Source organism: Balaenoptera borealis (assembly GCF_965194805.1).
Source record: "Balaenoptera borealis genome assembly, contig: HAP1_SCAFFOLD_1115, whole genome shotgun sequence".
In the NCBI taxonomy this organism is placed as follows: Eukaryota; Metazoa; Chordata; class Mammalia; order Artiodactyla; family Balaenopteridae; genus Balaenoptera; species Balaenoptera borealis.
The window spans coordinates 60,979-76,848 of record NW_028123098.1 but is presented as its reverse complement, the minus strand read 5'-3'; the positions used below and the strand labels follow the sequence as shown (position 1 = coordinate 76,848).

The following is a 15,870-nucleotide window of genomic DNA, read 5'->3' as shown; positions in this document are numbered from 1 at the left end:
CCTTTCATTCCTCACTGCAAGTGATGAGTTCTGTATATTTGATTGGCTGAACGTTTCTGTTATTCTGTTTAAACTGGCAAGTTTTTTTTCTTTGCCTAGAGAACCCTAGACTCCCCTAGTAGAAGCTGGCTCCTAGGGAAAAAGGCCGTTTCTTGGGTAATTTTTTTCTCGAACTCAGGCTATAAAATGTGTACCTTTTAATCATCTAGTGCACTAGGTGTTTTTGTTTGTTTCCTTTCCTTGAAATAGACGTTTCCTAGAAATGAGGAATTCCTTAGTGAGCAAGTATGGAGAAGACCAGTTTGTATTTATCTGCAGTTCTCAAATTATAAACACATAATGCGTCAGCAGGAGAATGAGGATAAGCTCCACAGATGATCCTCAAGTCTCACTTTTCTTTTCAAATCTTATATTTCTAGTAGTACAGAACTTTACCAATATAAAAACTTGCCCCCCCCCCAAAAAAAAAGAACACAACTGCAGGAAAGAACAAAGAGCACTTAAAGTGTGTGTGTGTCTAATATATACATGTACATATACCCAGGTACATACACCTTTATATTTATATGTTATTTTGTAAATAAGTGACAATAATAATGTCTTGTGGAGATGTAGAACAGAAGTATACAACGAAAGCACAAACAGCAGGAGGGGCAAATGGAGTTAAACTGTTCAACCTCCATGGGATGGTTCCATGGAGGAGGCAGAGAGGGGGATGGGATCCTCGAAGAGCTGCTGAAGACCTTGCATTTTTTGCAGATCTCTTTAGAATGCTACTTGCATATTGTGCTCTCACTGAATGCACCTGGCTGAGCTATGGCACATTAGCACGGTAAACATTTGTCAGATTTGCCCTAGTCAGAAAATTTTCTATACCTGCCATCCTGCTTGGCACTTAAAAAAAAATTTTTTTTTTTTAAGCTCTCTATGATATAGGGATGATGGGTGAAGAAGGTAGGCTGCAGGGTAATATGTAGTATGTATGATCCCATTTTGATACAGTAAACAGAAAGTATTAAATGCATGCCTGTTTGTATGAGCAGTGAGTTTGCATGGTTATCTCAAGAGGGAGGGAATGGGACGGGTAGAGAAAGAGACTGACCACGGACTATTGTTTTACTTGTTACAAGAGGCATGTGTTGCCTTCATTTCTGATTAAACTTTTTGTGTCCAGATTATTGTAGGTTTACATGCAGTTGTAAGAAATAATAGTGCGATAGCTCCTGTGTGTCCTTTACCCAGTTTTCCCCAATGGTAACATCTTACAGAATCATAGTATACTGTCACAACCTGGGTATTGCCATTGACACAGTCAAGATAGAGAACATTTCCATCCCACAGGATCTCTCCTGATGCCATTTTATAGCCACTGCTGCTCCCCCACTCCCCACCAAATCATAATGATCTGATAGTGCAGTGGATAAAGTTGCAATAAAGTTTTTGTGCAGATGATCAAGGGAAAATACCCCCTGGGGAAGATGGCCCGTCTCCCACTCCCCCGGCCCTATCTGTCCCTGGCAACCTGTCATTTCAAGAATGTTATGTGGGACTTCCCTGGTGGCGCAGCGGTTAAGAATCTGCCTGCCATTGCAGGGGACATGGGTTTGATCCCTTGTCCGGGAAGATCCCACATGCCGCGGAGCAACTAAGCCCATGCGCCACAACGACTGAGCCTGCGCTTTAGAGCCCGGGAGCCACAACTACTGAGCCCACGTGCCACAACTACTGAAGCCCGCGTGCCTAGAGCCCGTGCTCTGCAACAAGAGAAGCCACCGCAGCGAGAAGCCCGCACACTGCAACAAAGAGTAGCCCCCGCTCGCCGCAACTAGAGAAAGCCCACACGCAGCAACGAAGACCCAACGCAGCCAAAAATAAAATAAATTAACTAATTAATTAAAAAAAAAAGAATGTTATGTGAATAAAATCATATAGTGTGTAACCTTTTTTTTTTTTTAAGTAAAAAAAATTTTTTTTTGGCTGCGCTGCCGGTTGTGCGATCTTAGTTCCCCGACCAAGGATTGAACCCAGCCCAGGTAGTGAAAGTGCTGAGTGCTAAACACTGGACCGCCAGGGAATTCCCAGTATGCAACCTTTTGGATTGGCCTTTTTCAATCAGTGTAATTCCCTGGAGAGTCATCCAAATTGCATGAATCAACAGTGCTCCTCTTTTTTAAAAAAAATATTTATTTATTTATTTATTTGGCTGTGCGGGTCTTTAGTTGCAGCATGCGGGATCTAGTTCCCTGACCAGGGATGGAACCTGGGCCCCCTGCATTGAGAGTGCAGAGTCTTAACCGCTGGAACACCAGAGAGGTCCCAGTGCCGCTTTCTTTTTAATTGCTGAGTAGTATTCCATGGTTTGGCTGTACTTCAGTTTGTTTAATCACTTGCCCATTGAAGAACATCTGAGTTTTTTTTCCCATTTCCTGACTATTACTGATAGAGATGCTGTGGACATTTGTGTACCTTTTTTTGTGCGAACATGCGTTCTCTGGGATAAATGCCGTAGGGTATGTGTTGCTTTTTTTGTTTTTTTTTCGGCTACGCTGTGCCACATGTGGGATCTTGGTTCCCCAATCAGGGATCGAGCCCGTGCCCCCTGCATTGGGAGCTTGGAGTCTTAACCACTGGACTGCCAGGGAAATTCCTGTATTGCTCCCCCCGCCCCACTTGATTGATTGATTGGTTGATTGGCTGTATTGGGTCTTAGTTGCGGCACGCGGGACCTTCGTTAAGGCATGTGGGATCTTTATTGTCGTTGCGGCGCACGGGCTCTTCGTTGCAGCATGAGAGCTTCTCTCTAGTTGTGGCGTGCGGGTTTTCTCTCTCTAGTTGTGGCACGTGGGCTCTGTAGTTGTGGCGTGCAGGCTCCAGAGCGCGTGGGCTCTGTAGTTTGCTGCACGTGGGCTACCTCATTGAGGTGTGCGAGCTCAGTAGTTTGGTGCGAGGGCTTAGTTGCCCCGCGGCATGTGGGATCTTAGTTCCCCGACCGGGAATCGAACCCGCGTCCCCTGCATTGCAGGACGGATTCTTTACCACTGAACCACCAGGGAAGTCCCTGTATTGCTTTTTTAAATTCAAAAAAAAAAAAAAGGAAAAGCAATTAGAGGTGAAACAACTAATTATATGATGGCCTTTCAAAGTACATATTCAAACCCTACATTCTTGGTGTACATAAGTTATTTATGTTGATTTGTGGTGTTTAGCTCTAGCAACAAGGCAATAATAATAACGCTGTAGTTTTCCTTGTTTCTTTCAACTGATGATCTGTGTATTTATTACAAATATTAATTAACACTCACAAGCTACCAGGAGGCAAGTAATGGTTAGCGCTGGTGTGGTTAACTCCTTTATAGATAGGGAGGTTGAGGCATGGGTATTGTGGAATTTGCCATGTTGAGGCATGGGTATTGTGGAATTTGCCTAAGGTTATATAGCACTGTGTTCTGACTCAGATTCATTCAGATTTATTCCTTCCCTTTCTGTCTCCTGAATTAACGCTTTGTAATTTTGACCTAGGTGTGAGGACACGAAAAGGGTTTTTTTCTGTATCTGAGGTTTAGTGCTTGTTTTATAGAAGCAATATAGTATAGTGGTTAGAGTAGGCACTTTAGCATCTGAGTTTTGTTTTTTTCTTAAGTCTTTAATGAATTTGTTACAATATTGCTTCTGTTTTATGTTTTGCACATGCCGGAAAGGTAATAGGCCTTGGCCCCTGGGCCTGGGCTTCGTCTCTTGTGCTGTCTCCTGTCCCTGTTGCCCCCGCGCGCTGGCCCGTCCGCGCTGTGCCAGGGGGTATTGGTCGTCTCGCGGCTCAGTTCACAGTAGCTGAAAGGGACTGTGTGTGATGGTCTCATTTCTGCCCATCGTTTTCAAAGGGAGGCTCTGGCCATTGCTCCTCGGGTAAAATGCAGAGGGAGTGCTTTTTAAGATGGGACTGTCAGTGTTGGGGACACTCCTTAATTACCAAAACGGAATCCCCTTCAGTTCCTCCAGCTGTGTTGTTTTGGCACAGAAGATGTGAGTAATAGGAACTGGAGCTAAGTTGGAGTGAAAAAACGCACCGGTCCCGCCGAATTTTCCATCGAAACAGTTGATTTGTGTTGTCTGTAGGAATTCTAAAGGGCGTACCGTTGCTTCCTAACCGGAGTCATTTGAGAGATCTACCTCTGTACGTTCAAATGATTAATTTTGAGACTTTGCTCATGTGTGCAGTAAACCCTTTAATTCCCTAAGACCTTCCTTTCCTCCATCTCCTACCCCATTAAGCCCGCTTCAGTTCATCTCCTGAATTTCTTTGGAATCTGTCAGCTCTCCCTCAACACCCTAATACTGAACTTGCCTGTGTGTTGCGATTAGGTCCTAACTAGTGTCCATATATCTTGTTTCCTTCCAATCCATTCTTCACACAAAAAACCTTCAAGGCAAGTTGGAACATTGCTCATAAACATCGCTCACAAACATTGTTTTGAGAATAGAAAACACAGTGTTTGTTGGCCTTTAAGACTCTGCGTGGTCTAGAATCCTCTCTGCTTCTCTAGCCCCATCTTGTGCCACTTGTGCCCTCACTTTCTATGCTTCAGATACACTGAATTAACCTTAGTTCTCACTCATCTGACAGAAGTCAGTTCAGATATTATTTTTCACTGTGATCCCTAGCATTAAGCAAGTTGATTATCACGTTTTGTATGAGGACTAAAACTAAACTGGGAAGTGGAAGAATTGAGTTTCAACTGTTTCAGTCAACACGCATGTATTAATGATACCTACATATTGAACACCGGGCTAGGTTTCATGAGGGATACAGAAGTTCTGGCCATCTCTGGTTTTGGATATCCCTTATTTGTTGAGACCTTTGCGTTGTTTGGTTGCCTTTTGTCTGTTTTCAAGATGGGAAAACAGGAACGAGGGAAGTATAGGTTATTACTAGGTGGGGTTGAACAAGTGGAGCAGCAAACTGCAAGGCAGAAAGAAGAGGGACGTACTATAGAGGGATATGATTTCCATTCTCAAGGCGCCTGCATCCTGTGCAGGGAGACAGCCTAACATAAAATGTGCCTAACAAAAAATATATTGACTTCTTACTAAAAATCTGCAGTTCATATAACCAAGGGGTTTATAACTTCTCCTTTAAAAGTGATATTCCTGGGACTTCCCTGGTGGTCCAGTGGTGAAGACTCTGCGCTTCCAATGCAGCAGGCGTGGGTTCAATTCCTGGTTGGGGAGCTAAGATCCCACATGCTGCGCAGCCAAAGAAATTTTTTTCAAAAGTTATACTCCTGTATTATTGAATTTAGTGGTTTAGATTTTGTTTTAATGTTAAGAAGATTTCAGTTTATTTACCAGGAACAAACAAAACATAATGTAAAAATAGTTTCCCAGAAACGATTTCCATCATTCTCTTCTTCCCTTTCTCCCGCAGACTGGTGTTTCATCTTTACAAGCTCTCTGTCTTTCCATAGGAAAGCTGTCTGGCTTGGAGGTTGCAATCCCAGGGAATTTTTCATCTGCGGGGAAGTCTCCATCACTACAGAGGGATCAAGGGAGAAGTCAGTCCCTGGTAAGTGAGATGCTCCCCCTAAACACCAACACAGCAGTCGTGTACCTTTTAAGGGGTTCAAGGGCAAGATGGGCTAGGCATTTCTACTAACTCTTCTTAAGGACCATGGACAGTGCCGTAAGCTACGAGGTAAGCGGTGACTGTTGTAATTCTTACTGGTGATCATTTCCTGTCACTGATTCTCGGCTTTCTTTGTATTTCATAGGACTGTTGTCAGTCCAATAGAAAATGAGTCTTATTTTTAAAAAACTGAAATGTTTTACAAAGCCTAGCATTCTCATATAGAGTCCTTTCAATTCTCCCCACTTTCCCAAGAGGCTATGAACGCTTCACACCATGAACTAGGAGAGGGGGTAGAGCCCTTTCTGATGAAATACATCAACAAAGACAGAGCCTTAGCCTGCTTGCTCTCTGGACAGGATCTCGGACTACAAGGTCTTCAATCCTGGTATAAATGAAGGAAGTGAGGACAGTTCAACTGGCACTCTGATAACAAGAGTTCGGAAACACCTTCCAAAGAGACTATAGCAGTAGATGAGGGAAGGGAGTGCTACAGTGTGGCAGTACAGGGGGAATGATCGGCTACAGCAGTGAAAAGTGTGGTACCGATTGGTGTGCTCTCGGGGTTCTTGTACATGTAGCATAGATGACCTCTACGGTGGCCCTCCCACCTTCCCACCTGCATTAGGTGTTCTTTTTTTTTGTAATTTATGTTTATGTATTTATTTACTGTTTGAACTTATTTATTCTACGTATTTATGTTTTTGGCTGCACTGGGTCTCTCATTGCTGTGCACGGGCTTTCTCTAGTTGGCGGCTAGCGGGGGCTACTCTCGGTTGCGGTGTGCGGGCATCTCATCGCGGTGGCTTCTCTTGTTGCGGAGCATGGGCTGTAGGCACGTGGGCTTCGGTAGTTGAGGCTCACGGGCTCTAGAATGCAGGCTCCGTCGTTGTGGCACATGCGCTTAGTTGCTGCACGGCATGTGGGATCTTCGCAGACCAGGGCTCGAACCCGTGTCCCCTGCATTGGCAGGCGCCACCAGGGAAGCCCTAGGTGTTCTCATATAGAGTCTAAAAACAGAGAGCACTGAGAGAAGGTAGTGGTTATTAAAGGCTCAGGATCTAAATTCTACCTGTCTCTACACCCCTTCCCAGCTGTCGATTTGACCCCATTTTTGAATGCTGACCTCATTGTTCAACTTTTCTCTGCCGTCTGTATACTCACCTTGAAAACTTGTTTCTGTGATGCGTTGAGCAGACACAGGGTGGCAGATTGCAGAGGTGGAAGCTGGTGGTCGGATATTTGTGGGCTGAATCTCCTTCAGTCCCATTCCCATTTCTGGTTGCCCAGAGGCCCTACTTCCTGTGTGTGACGCCGAGCCGTAGGATTGCGGGCAGGAGCCAAGTTCTCCATACAGTAAAGACCCCAGTGTGCCTTGGTTATAGTAATATACCTGGCTTCCTTCCTGGCAGGGAAGTGACAGGCGGCTATGCCCCTGCTTTGTTCGTGGGCCTCCTGATCCAGCAGTTCCCTTGGCTCTGCCCCTGTCGTCAGCTGCCCCTAGGATAACTCTGAGCCCTAGCCACTTCTCTGGTAGATTTCCCTATTCCCCCACTACAGTCACACCTGAATAAGGCAACTCAGACCTTTCAGAGATGTGTCCTGAACCTCTTGTTTTCTGAAATACCTATCTGGTGGTTGTGAGACTTAAGGCCAGCGTCCCCGAGAGACTTTTTCTATTTCTCCTAGTAAACCTAGACTCATCTTCTGTCACCTTCAACTCTACTCCAATTGTGTTCTTTCAACCCAGACCTCTGACCCTGCTTTTTACTTCTGCCATTTCATCCTCGCTCCTGCTTCCTTTCCTAAATCCATACGTCTCTTTTGGCCTTCCTAGCCCTGGGCCAAGTTCCTTCCTCTTTGCTCAGTTTTTACCCCTTTCCTTCATTCTCCCATCCAACTTTCAGTCCTTCCTTTCTCACGCCCCAGTTAGCAGCATCTGAAAATTCGAAAGGTTTGTTACTCGTCTATTAATTGTATTCCATTTACTTACTCAGTTCTATACCTGTCTTACCTGTGTATGGAAGAACAGCTGGTAGCCAAGGTGGCACCAAGAATCCTAGCAGCTCTCACTTGACGTATCCGTAGTAGTCGGCAATTTCCATTTCGTTTTCCCTCTCGGTGAAAAATTGCAGCTTGCCCGAAGAGGTGTATCTGGCAGCATTCTCCCGTTGTTGTTGAGCCCGCCTCTTCATGGCCTCTCGCTCTGGCCTCTGCTCTTGTTCGATGGGCTTTGACATGACTGGCTCAGGCACGTTGGGTTCCCTCCATGGAACTCGTTGCTTGCTGAAGTCTTGGAGTAGAAAGTGGGTTTGGAGCTTGGGTGGGGACTGGCGCTTATTCACAGCAGGGGGAACAGGCTCCCGCTGGAGAGGAGCGCCAGATGAAGTTTTGGAGGGTGCAGGCCTAGGAGCAGCAGACTGAGGGACACGAGGCTGGGTATGGTTGGGCCAAGCCGGTTGGGTTGGGTTGGTCACAGTTGGCTGAGCTGGTTTGGCGGGGCCTGGCAAAGAGGCAGGAGCTGGCTGGGATGAATTGGCTGCAGCGGGTTGAGCTGAGTCAGTAGAACCAGGCTGGGCACGGTAAGCCCCAGCAGGCCGATGTGAGGCCAGAGACTGTGGCCTCCGAGGAGCGGGTCGAGCTTGAGGCTTGTCCCAGGCAGAAAAAGGCAGAGGTATCAACTTGACCTTCCCAGGAGGAGGCCGCTCATACTGGGCTGGAGACGGACACTCTGTTTCAGCACTGCTGTCTGGTTTCTGGGCTTGGACTTGCGTTTTCTCAGGACCCTTCCCCTCACGTGGGGTATGCCGCCATGGCTGGATAGCTGGGGGTGGCTGGGGGTCTTTGGGGTTGCTTGACTTTCCCAAGAGCCGACAGGAAGAGCGCCCAGTTTTCGTCTCATTCTTCTTCCCCAGCGCATGAAGAACCTTCACAGACTCCAGCATGCGCACGCCAAGGGAGGTTCGAGGCTTTTGAAAGCTCTGTTGGAGAAGCTCAGTTTGGTGTTCCTTTCGCTTCGTGTGGGGGATTGCTGGCTTCTCTTCTGCCTTGACTTTGTTCCCTGACTGCTTGTTCTCCTCAGCCTTGTTTCTCCCTCTGGTCCTTTTGGTCTTTTCCTGCCCGTGGCTCTTAGTTTTGCTGATCTTTCTGGATGCAGCTTTCTGAGGTTTGCCTTGAGAGTGCTTGGCCGTGTTCACAGGAGCCCTGTCACTGACTGCAGCGTGGCATATAACCACTTCTCCCCCTAACAGGCACTCTGGATTCTTTGGCTGGATTTTGGCCTTGGGAGCGCCACTGATAGGCTCAGAGGCTTTCTGTTTGTTCTTCCTGGGTTGATCAGAGGGAACCTTTATGACACTTGGCTTTTCCTGCACCTGATTCACCTTAATGGCTCTGGTGTCTTTAGCTTTGATCACGTTGGGACCTTGGGATTGATCAAGATCTTTCAAAGGATTAAAGAGCTGGGGAAGGTGAATATCCTCCGCCAGTGTAGTAATGTCTGCAAGACCACTGCTAGGTTCAATCCCATTTTCAAGTGTCCCTAGGTCCTGACGACTCCGGCTGTTCTCTCCCAGATCAGCATTTTCAGAACCAGGCTGCTCCTCTTGGCTGAGGGGATCGGTGCAGGCCAGCGGCTGGTGAATATCAGGGATTCCTAAAGGGAGTAGTGGAGGATCTTGGTTCTCTGTTGGGATCTGGTAGGCATCCAGAGGCTTTGAAAGCTTGGTTTTGATATCATCCACGTGCTTACTCTCTATTTGTCCCTGGCTTGGAGCTGGAGGCAGGGCCAGGAGACGCCTGGCACTCTGGACTGGAGCTGTCACTGAAATGTCCCCAAGTTCAGATGGTGGGTTACTCTCAAGTATGTGGCTGTTTCTGCTACTGCAGGACTTGGGGAGTTCTTGACTTTGTGTCACACAAAACGTCTGGCTTGGAGGTTGCAATCCCAGGGAATTTTTCATCACCAGGGGGGAGGTCTCCATCCCTACAAAGGGATCAAGGGAGAAGTCAGTCCCTGGTAAGTGAGATGCTCCCCCTAAACACCAACACAGCAGTCATGTACCTTTCAAGGGGTTCAGGGGCAAGATGGGCAAGGCATTTCTACTAACTCTTCTTAAGGATCACGGACAGTGCCCTATGCTACGAGGTAAGCGGTGACTGTTGTAATTCTTACTGGTGAGCCTTTCCTGTCACTGATTCTCGGCTCGCTTTGTATTTCATAGGACTGTTATAAGTCCAATACAAAATGAGTCTTATTTTTAAAAACCTGAAATGTTTTACAAAGCCTAGCATTCTCATATAGGGTCCTTTCCATTCTCCCCACTTTCCCGAGAGGCCAAGAACACGTCACACCATGAACTAGGAGAGGGGGTAGAGCCCTTGCTGATGAAACACATCAACAAAGACAGAGTCTTAGCCTGCTTGCTCTCTGGACAGGATCTCGGACCACAAGGTCTTCAATCCTGGTATAAATGAAGGAAGTGAGGACAGTTCAACTGGCACTCACATAACAAGAGTTCTGAAACACCTTCCGAAGAGACTATAGCAGTAGATGAGGGAAGGGAGTGCTACAGTGTGGCAGTACAGGGGGAACGATCGGCTACAGCAGTGAAAAGTGTGGTACCGATTGGTGTGCTCTCGGCGTTCTTGTACATGTAGCATAGATGACCTCTACAGTGGCCCTCCCACCTTCCCACCTGCATTAGGTGTTCTTTTTTTTTGTAATTTATGTTTATGTATTTATTTACTGTTTGAACTTATTTATTCTACGTATTTATTTTTTTGGCTGCACTGGGTCTCTCATTGCTGTGCACGGGCTTTCTCTAGTTGGCGGCTAGCGGGGGCTACTCTCGGTTGCGGTGTGCGGGCTTCTCATCGCGGTGGCTTCTCTTGTTGCGGAGCATGGGCTGTAGGCACGCGGGCTTCGGTAGTTGAGGCTCACGGGCTCTAGAATGCAGGCTCCGTCGTTGTGGCACATGCGCTTAGTTGCTGCACGGCATGTGGGATCTTCGCAGACCAGGGCTCGAACCCGTGTCCCCCGCATTGCATTGGCAGGCGGATTCTTAACCACGGCGCCACCAGGGAAGCCCTAGGTGTTCTCATATAGAGTCTAAAAACAGAGGGCACTGAGCGAAGGTAGTGGTTATTAAAGGCTCAGGATCTAAATTCTACCTGCCTCTACACCCCTTCCCAGCTGTCGATTTGACCCCATTTTTGAATGACGACCTCATTCTTCAACTTTCTCTGGCGTTTGTTATACTCACCTTGAAAACTTGTTTCTGTGATGCGTTGAGCAGACACAGGGTGGCAGACTGCAGAGGTGGAAGCTGGTGGTCGGATATTTGTGGGCTGAATCTCCTTCAGTCCCATTCCCATTTCTGGTTGCCCAGAGGCCCGACTTCCTGTGTATGACGCCGAGCCGTAGGATTGCGGGCAGGAGCCAAGTTCTCCATACAGTAAAGACCCCAGTGTGCCTTGGTTATAGTAATATACCTGGCTTCCGTCCTGGCAGGGAAGTGACAGGCGGCTCTGCCCCTGATTTGGAATCTGAGATGGTGTTCCCTGAGCAAGGCTGGCAGAAAGCGATGGATGTAGAGGGACCATGTTCTTGGCGTCTGAAGTTTTATCATACTGGGCTGCCAGAAACATGGAGGAGGCAGCTGTGTGGCGGTCAGTGAGTGCCAGAGTAAAGTCTCCGAGTGAAGAAGAATTCTTTTCAGTGCTTGCTGTGATGTCCCACTCAAGAACACCTGGATAGGAAGCAGCTGAAGTGGAGATCTGGCTGTGGTCAGTAACTCCAGATAACATAGTCGTGCTAGAATGTTGGTAAAGGTAGGCACTACCCATGAGTGTCTGGAAAGGGGTACCGGTAGCCGATGCCGAACTGACGGCAGGGGCAGAGACTCTGGAGAAGTTGCAGACACTTCGTGTTAGGGAAGTTGCATTGCTCACCACAGGAGGAGAATGCTGCAGAGAATTTAGAGTTCCAAGTAGAGATGGATGTTGGAAATTTTCTGTAAGAACAAGAGGGTCATGAAAAACTCAGGGAGGTTGAGAAATTCTCACTACGTTTGAGGAACGGCATCATCTGAAGGTTCTTGCTATCAGGACACCTCTACTATCACTACTTCCTGAGAAACCCAAAATCAGACAGTTAATGATGGCTGTAAGGACTGAGCAGTTTTCCACTCTTCTCTATTCACTGCCTGTGCTCCCATCTTGGGCACAGACGGGCAGAAGAGCCAAGTGGTGTGGTTCAGAGATTGTTCTCTAGGCTGGAAGCAACCTTCTCCCTGCCCTGTCTTTCCCTTCAGCCTGCACTCGTATTGACTTCTATGCTATTTCCTAGACTGGAAGCATTTTAGAACTAGGAGGCCCTTAGAGAACTTCGATGTTCTCAGTCTCATTTCGTGAGTAAGGAAACTGAGGCTCAGAGAGGTCGGGTTGACTTGTTCAAGTTCTCTCATTATGTTAGTATCATTACCAGGTTTCAGAACCTAAGTATCCTGACTTCCTTGCCAGGACTCCACTCTGAGCATGATACTGCCAGAAAGCAGGAGAAATAGAACTTATAATATAGGCATTTTTTTTGTCCATTAGAAAACAGTACGGCTGTTACCATTGTCGTCTTCAGTGTCTCCCTTTGCTTGTGCAGTTCCCACGCTATTACCTAGAGGTGACGTACAGCTCAGTCCAACTGGTGAATTGAAAGAGTCATTTTTGCCCTCTTCAAGCCTGGTTTCTCATCCTACCTCAAAATGATTACCCGAAAGTGGATTTCTTAAGTGCTTTTGGAAAGGGAAGAGTTATCTGATTACTTCAGATTCCTCACCTGTAAAGTGGTTATAACACCACCACCAATAATAATAGCAGTAATAATTAATAGATGAATAAGCTGATCTATTGCGTATGATTTATATGGAGGAAGATACAATAAGTTCTAGAAAGACAAAGAAAAATCATGACAAGCATATTACGTTAACGAAAAAGAAATCCATAGATATTAATGAAAACTGGGGTATGTGGCAAGTATCGAAGCCTAATGAATTTACTAACAAATGGCATTCTGTACCATCCATGCAATATTATGAAAGTGAATTTTGCCCACTCTATTTTAGTGAATACTATTAACCAGAAGACACGATGGAGGTGATAGAGGTGAATGAATTCCTAGCCAATGCATACAGACAGAGAAGGTATGTCAGTAAAAAATGCATAACAAGCAACAGAATGCAATAAATGTGCATGTATAGGTAGCCACAACACATATAGACAAGTATTTCAATGAAAACCGGTACGAAGCAGACAGCAAAATAATAAGTGTAAAAGAGTTTCATTATTGTGCTCCTTCATATTTTTACCCAGCAAGTAAGAGGTATTAAGCCTAGGAGAAATATATATTTCAATGAATATAGCTTATATAATAAGCAGAAAGGAAGCTTAAAATGTATCAGGAAGGTTTTTGGATTTATCCTAGAACTTAGATTAGAATCATCTTCAGCATCCAAGAAGATGGCATCCCAAAACCTCAAAAAACCATCATGCCTAGAATCCAATTAAAAAAGATTTTCAAGTGTAAGAAAATCCACAGGACTCCACAATATGGTTTTCGATAAACGTGGATGTTTGTTTGTTTTGTTTCTTTGGCCGCGCCGCGTGGCCCTGGCCGTGAAAGCACCGAGTCCTAAGCACTGGACCGCCAGGGAATTCCCTAAGTGGGGGGAATTAGAGATGTGGGGCCTGACTTTTTCTTCTTCTTCTTCTTCTTCGGTAGCTAAGATCTACAAGCGAACGATGGCTGTTGATCAATGTGCTCTCTGTGTTAGGAAGGAAATAACTGTAAAAATGAAAAGCAGCCTTGCCTTAGAACCTACATATCACACCAAGGAAAATAGTCCTTCTGATTCAATTTAGAAGATATCACTTAAAATGTTGAATTGGTGAAATGTCTACCTAGTTTAAAAATTAGAAAGAATAAAACACTGAAAAGCAGCCCCCTAGATAACCACTGTGGTTGCTTGTTTATAGGAGGCATCATTTCTAAAACGTATTTCTAAAATGTTTATATTCAAAACTGTCAAGTGGCCAACTGTATTCAGAGAGGCAATAAAAGAAAGAAAACGGAGTATGACTTTTCTGATAAGCTGCCTTTCCCGGTGATCCCCTGTTCTGGCCTTACTTTCCTTCTTAAGTCTGTTAATGTAAGGGTTTGCTACCATCAACTTGGTTTTGCCCTGCTCTGAGCAGGTTTCCCTCTGTGCTGTTTCTGCTTTAATTGAAAATCTTTGGTTCCCATCAGCATTCCATTGCAAACTCCGTTTTTCTTGAGAGCTCCTCTATGCTTTCCCTCTTCATTCTTACATTTTCTCCCATCTCTTGGTGCCTGTTGGCCTGTGCTAATGAAAACCGTCCTAAACTTCCTTACGCTCGACTCTGTGCCTCCCTGTAGAGCCCAGTACTCTCCATCCTCTCTCCCTATTCTCTCTTTTCAACTAGTCGAAATCCTAGTGGAGGGGAGACCATTAGAGATGAAACATCTTGGTATATATTGCTAGTTTTCTATGTCCCCTGGCTTTTCTGTGTTTCTGTTGAAACACTCTTGAGAAGTGTCTGATTTCGTTTTCTACATGGGTACCCTTTAAGGCTCAATACTGGAAAAGAAGGGGATCAGAGTGATCAACCCAATGTGGTATCCTAACGTAACAGTTAAGGAAAGCAACAGGCTTTGTGAGACAGCCAGTGATTTGTCCAAAGTCACACAGATAGTAAACGTCAAAGTCAAAAGTGAAATTAGGTCTCCAGACGTGTAGTTCAATACTTTCCCTCATTATTCCATGCTATTTTGAATCTCCTACTCAATTTAGGGGCAAAAGAAATCGAACGCAAAACTTTCCAAAGTTTCTTTTCTTACCTGACATGGTCAGAGAAGAGGAAGCATCCACTGCAGGTACAAGGGATGAGGAGACAACACTAGAGGATGTCTGAGTGGCTGCAGCTGAACGGCGCACGTGTCCAGTACAGAGGTCACTGGTTACTGGTCCAAACAGCTCCACGGAAACCCCAAGGCTCTACCAAGTGGTAGTAGGTTTGGGAGGAGAGTGATGTCACAAAGCAGGCAGTTGAAAGGTATGAGAGAGCCAATAGGGAGGTCCGATCCCCAACAGGAAGGCGGGCTTGGGTGAAGAGAGTGTAGGAGAGCTAAAACAACACCTGAGTTTCTGAGCTTTGGGGAGGAGGAAATCCTAGAAGACAGATTTACCTCCCCCAGGCTCTTCCATTAGGGAAATCATTGCAACATTTCTTACAGACGTTCATTAATACACTGAACTAAGAGTTACTTATATTCTACAGAGTATTCTATTTTATGTATCATATACTTAGAGCTATATAGATCTTATTTAATTAATAATCCTTAGGAAGGAAAGAGCCATCTAGTTTGAACTATTACAGTTGTTCTGAAATCAGATGTGTCTAATGAGTGAACTGATAGCAGCTTTTAAGGAGCCAAAGTAGGGATTAAGAAGCTCTCTTTGTAACTTGGTTCAAGAGTAGGGTGAAGTTTCTTGAGTGTACCTTGTGGAGAATGTTGTGGTCCAAGGCTCTTCTCTTTTAGTTTCTTCTCCTTGACTCCTACCTTCCTTGGGCTGGGCTAGGCTGGGGGCCAGGTTGGACTTGCGACTTAACATTTCTCTTCCGCTTTCTCTTTTTTTTTTTTCTTCCATTATGGGCATTGCTTCGAGGACAAGCCTTGATCTTGCATTGGACGTTACTTCCTGTCACCTTCCAGCAGCAGGAGTCTTCTTTTCAGTGCTTGATGCTTCACGAAATAGACTCTGCCCGTTGGCAGCAAATACCAGAGAGCTAGGAGACAGAGCTGGTTGCAGACCTTTCCTCTTCCAGCCTTTGGTTGCAATTGTTTGGCCCATAATTTGCTAGCTCTAGTTCCTTGGGCCACACAGGTATCCTGCCATCTCCAGCTCTTGTTATATGTGAGAGACATTCTGAACACTGTCCCTTTTTCTTTGCACAGAAGTATATACAGTGTGGCAGTTACTGTAATCTCCTCCGCCTTGCAAACAGCCACTCTAGAATCTTGGACCTCTAGGACTCTCTGTCTTGCATGCTTGGGGGCAAGGCCAAGCAAAATGAAGAGGAGAATAATTAGAGAAAGAGGAGGACGTTGGTGGAGAATTGGGAGCAGGTAAGGTGAAAGGGCACAGGAGAAAAGAGATGCATGTAGACTTTTTGGT

At 45.8% G+C, this 15,870-nt stretch overlaps 1 protein-coding gene and 1 pseudogene across 6 annotated transcripts in view; one reads left to right on the top strand and one right to left on the bottom strand.

Moving 5' to 3' along the window:
* LOC309621863 (uncharacterized protein) overlaps nucleotides 1-15,870 on the top strand; it is a 160,684-nt gene that overhangs the window by 124,972 nt on the left and 19,842 nt on the right. Inside the window, exon 4 of one of the 5 annotated variants that reach the window (XR_014240296.1) lies at nucleotides 5,423-5,560. Coding sequence is in view for 1 of the 5 variants with exons in the window: in XM_082409186.1 (XP_082265312.1) it covers nucleotides 5,463-5,560 (98 nt within the window). In the remaining 4 variants the exon portion in view is untranslated. Of the gene's footprint in view, nucleotides 1-5,422; nucleotides 5,561-9,608; nucleotides 9,639-11,288; nucleotides 11,408-15,870 lie in introns of those variants that run through there. The other 4 variants (XM_082409186.1, XR_014240297.1, XR_014240298.1 and 1 more) reach the window with 4 other exon arrangements.
* Nucleotides 7,690-14,619, bottom strand: LOC309621862 (uncharacterized protein C2orf78 pseudogene; annotated as a pseudogene). The gene is made up of 3 exons: nucleotides 14,532-14,619; nucleotides 10,885-11,634; nucleotides 7,690-9,605 (listed from the first exon to the last, which is right to left on the bottom strand). The product of its transcript is annotated as an uncharacterized protein C2orf78 pseudogene (transcript).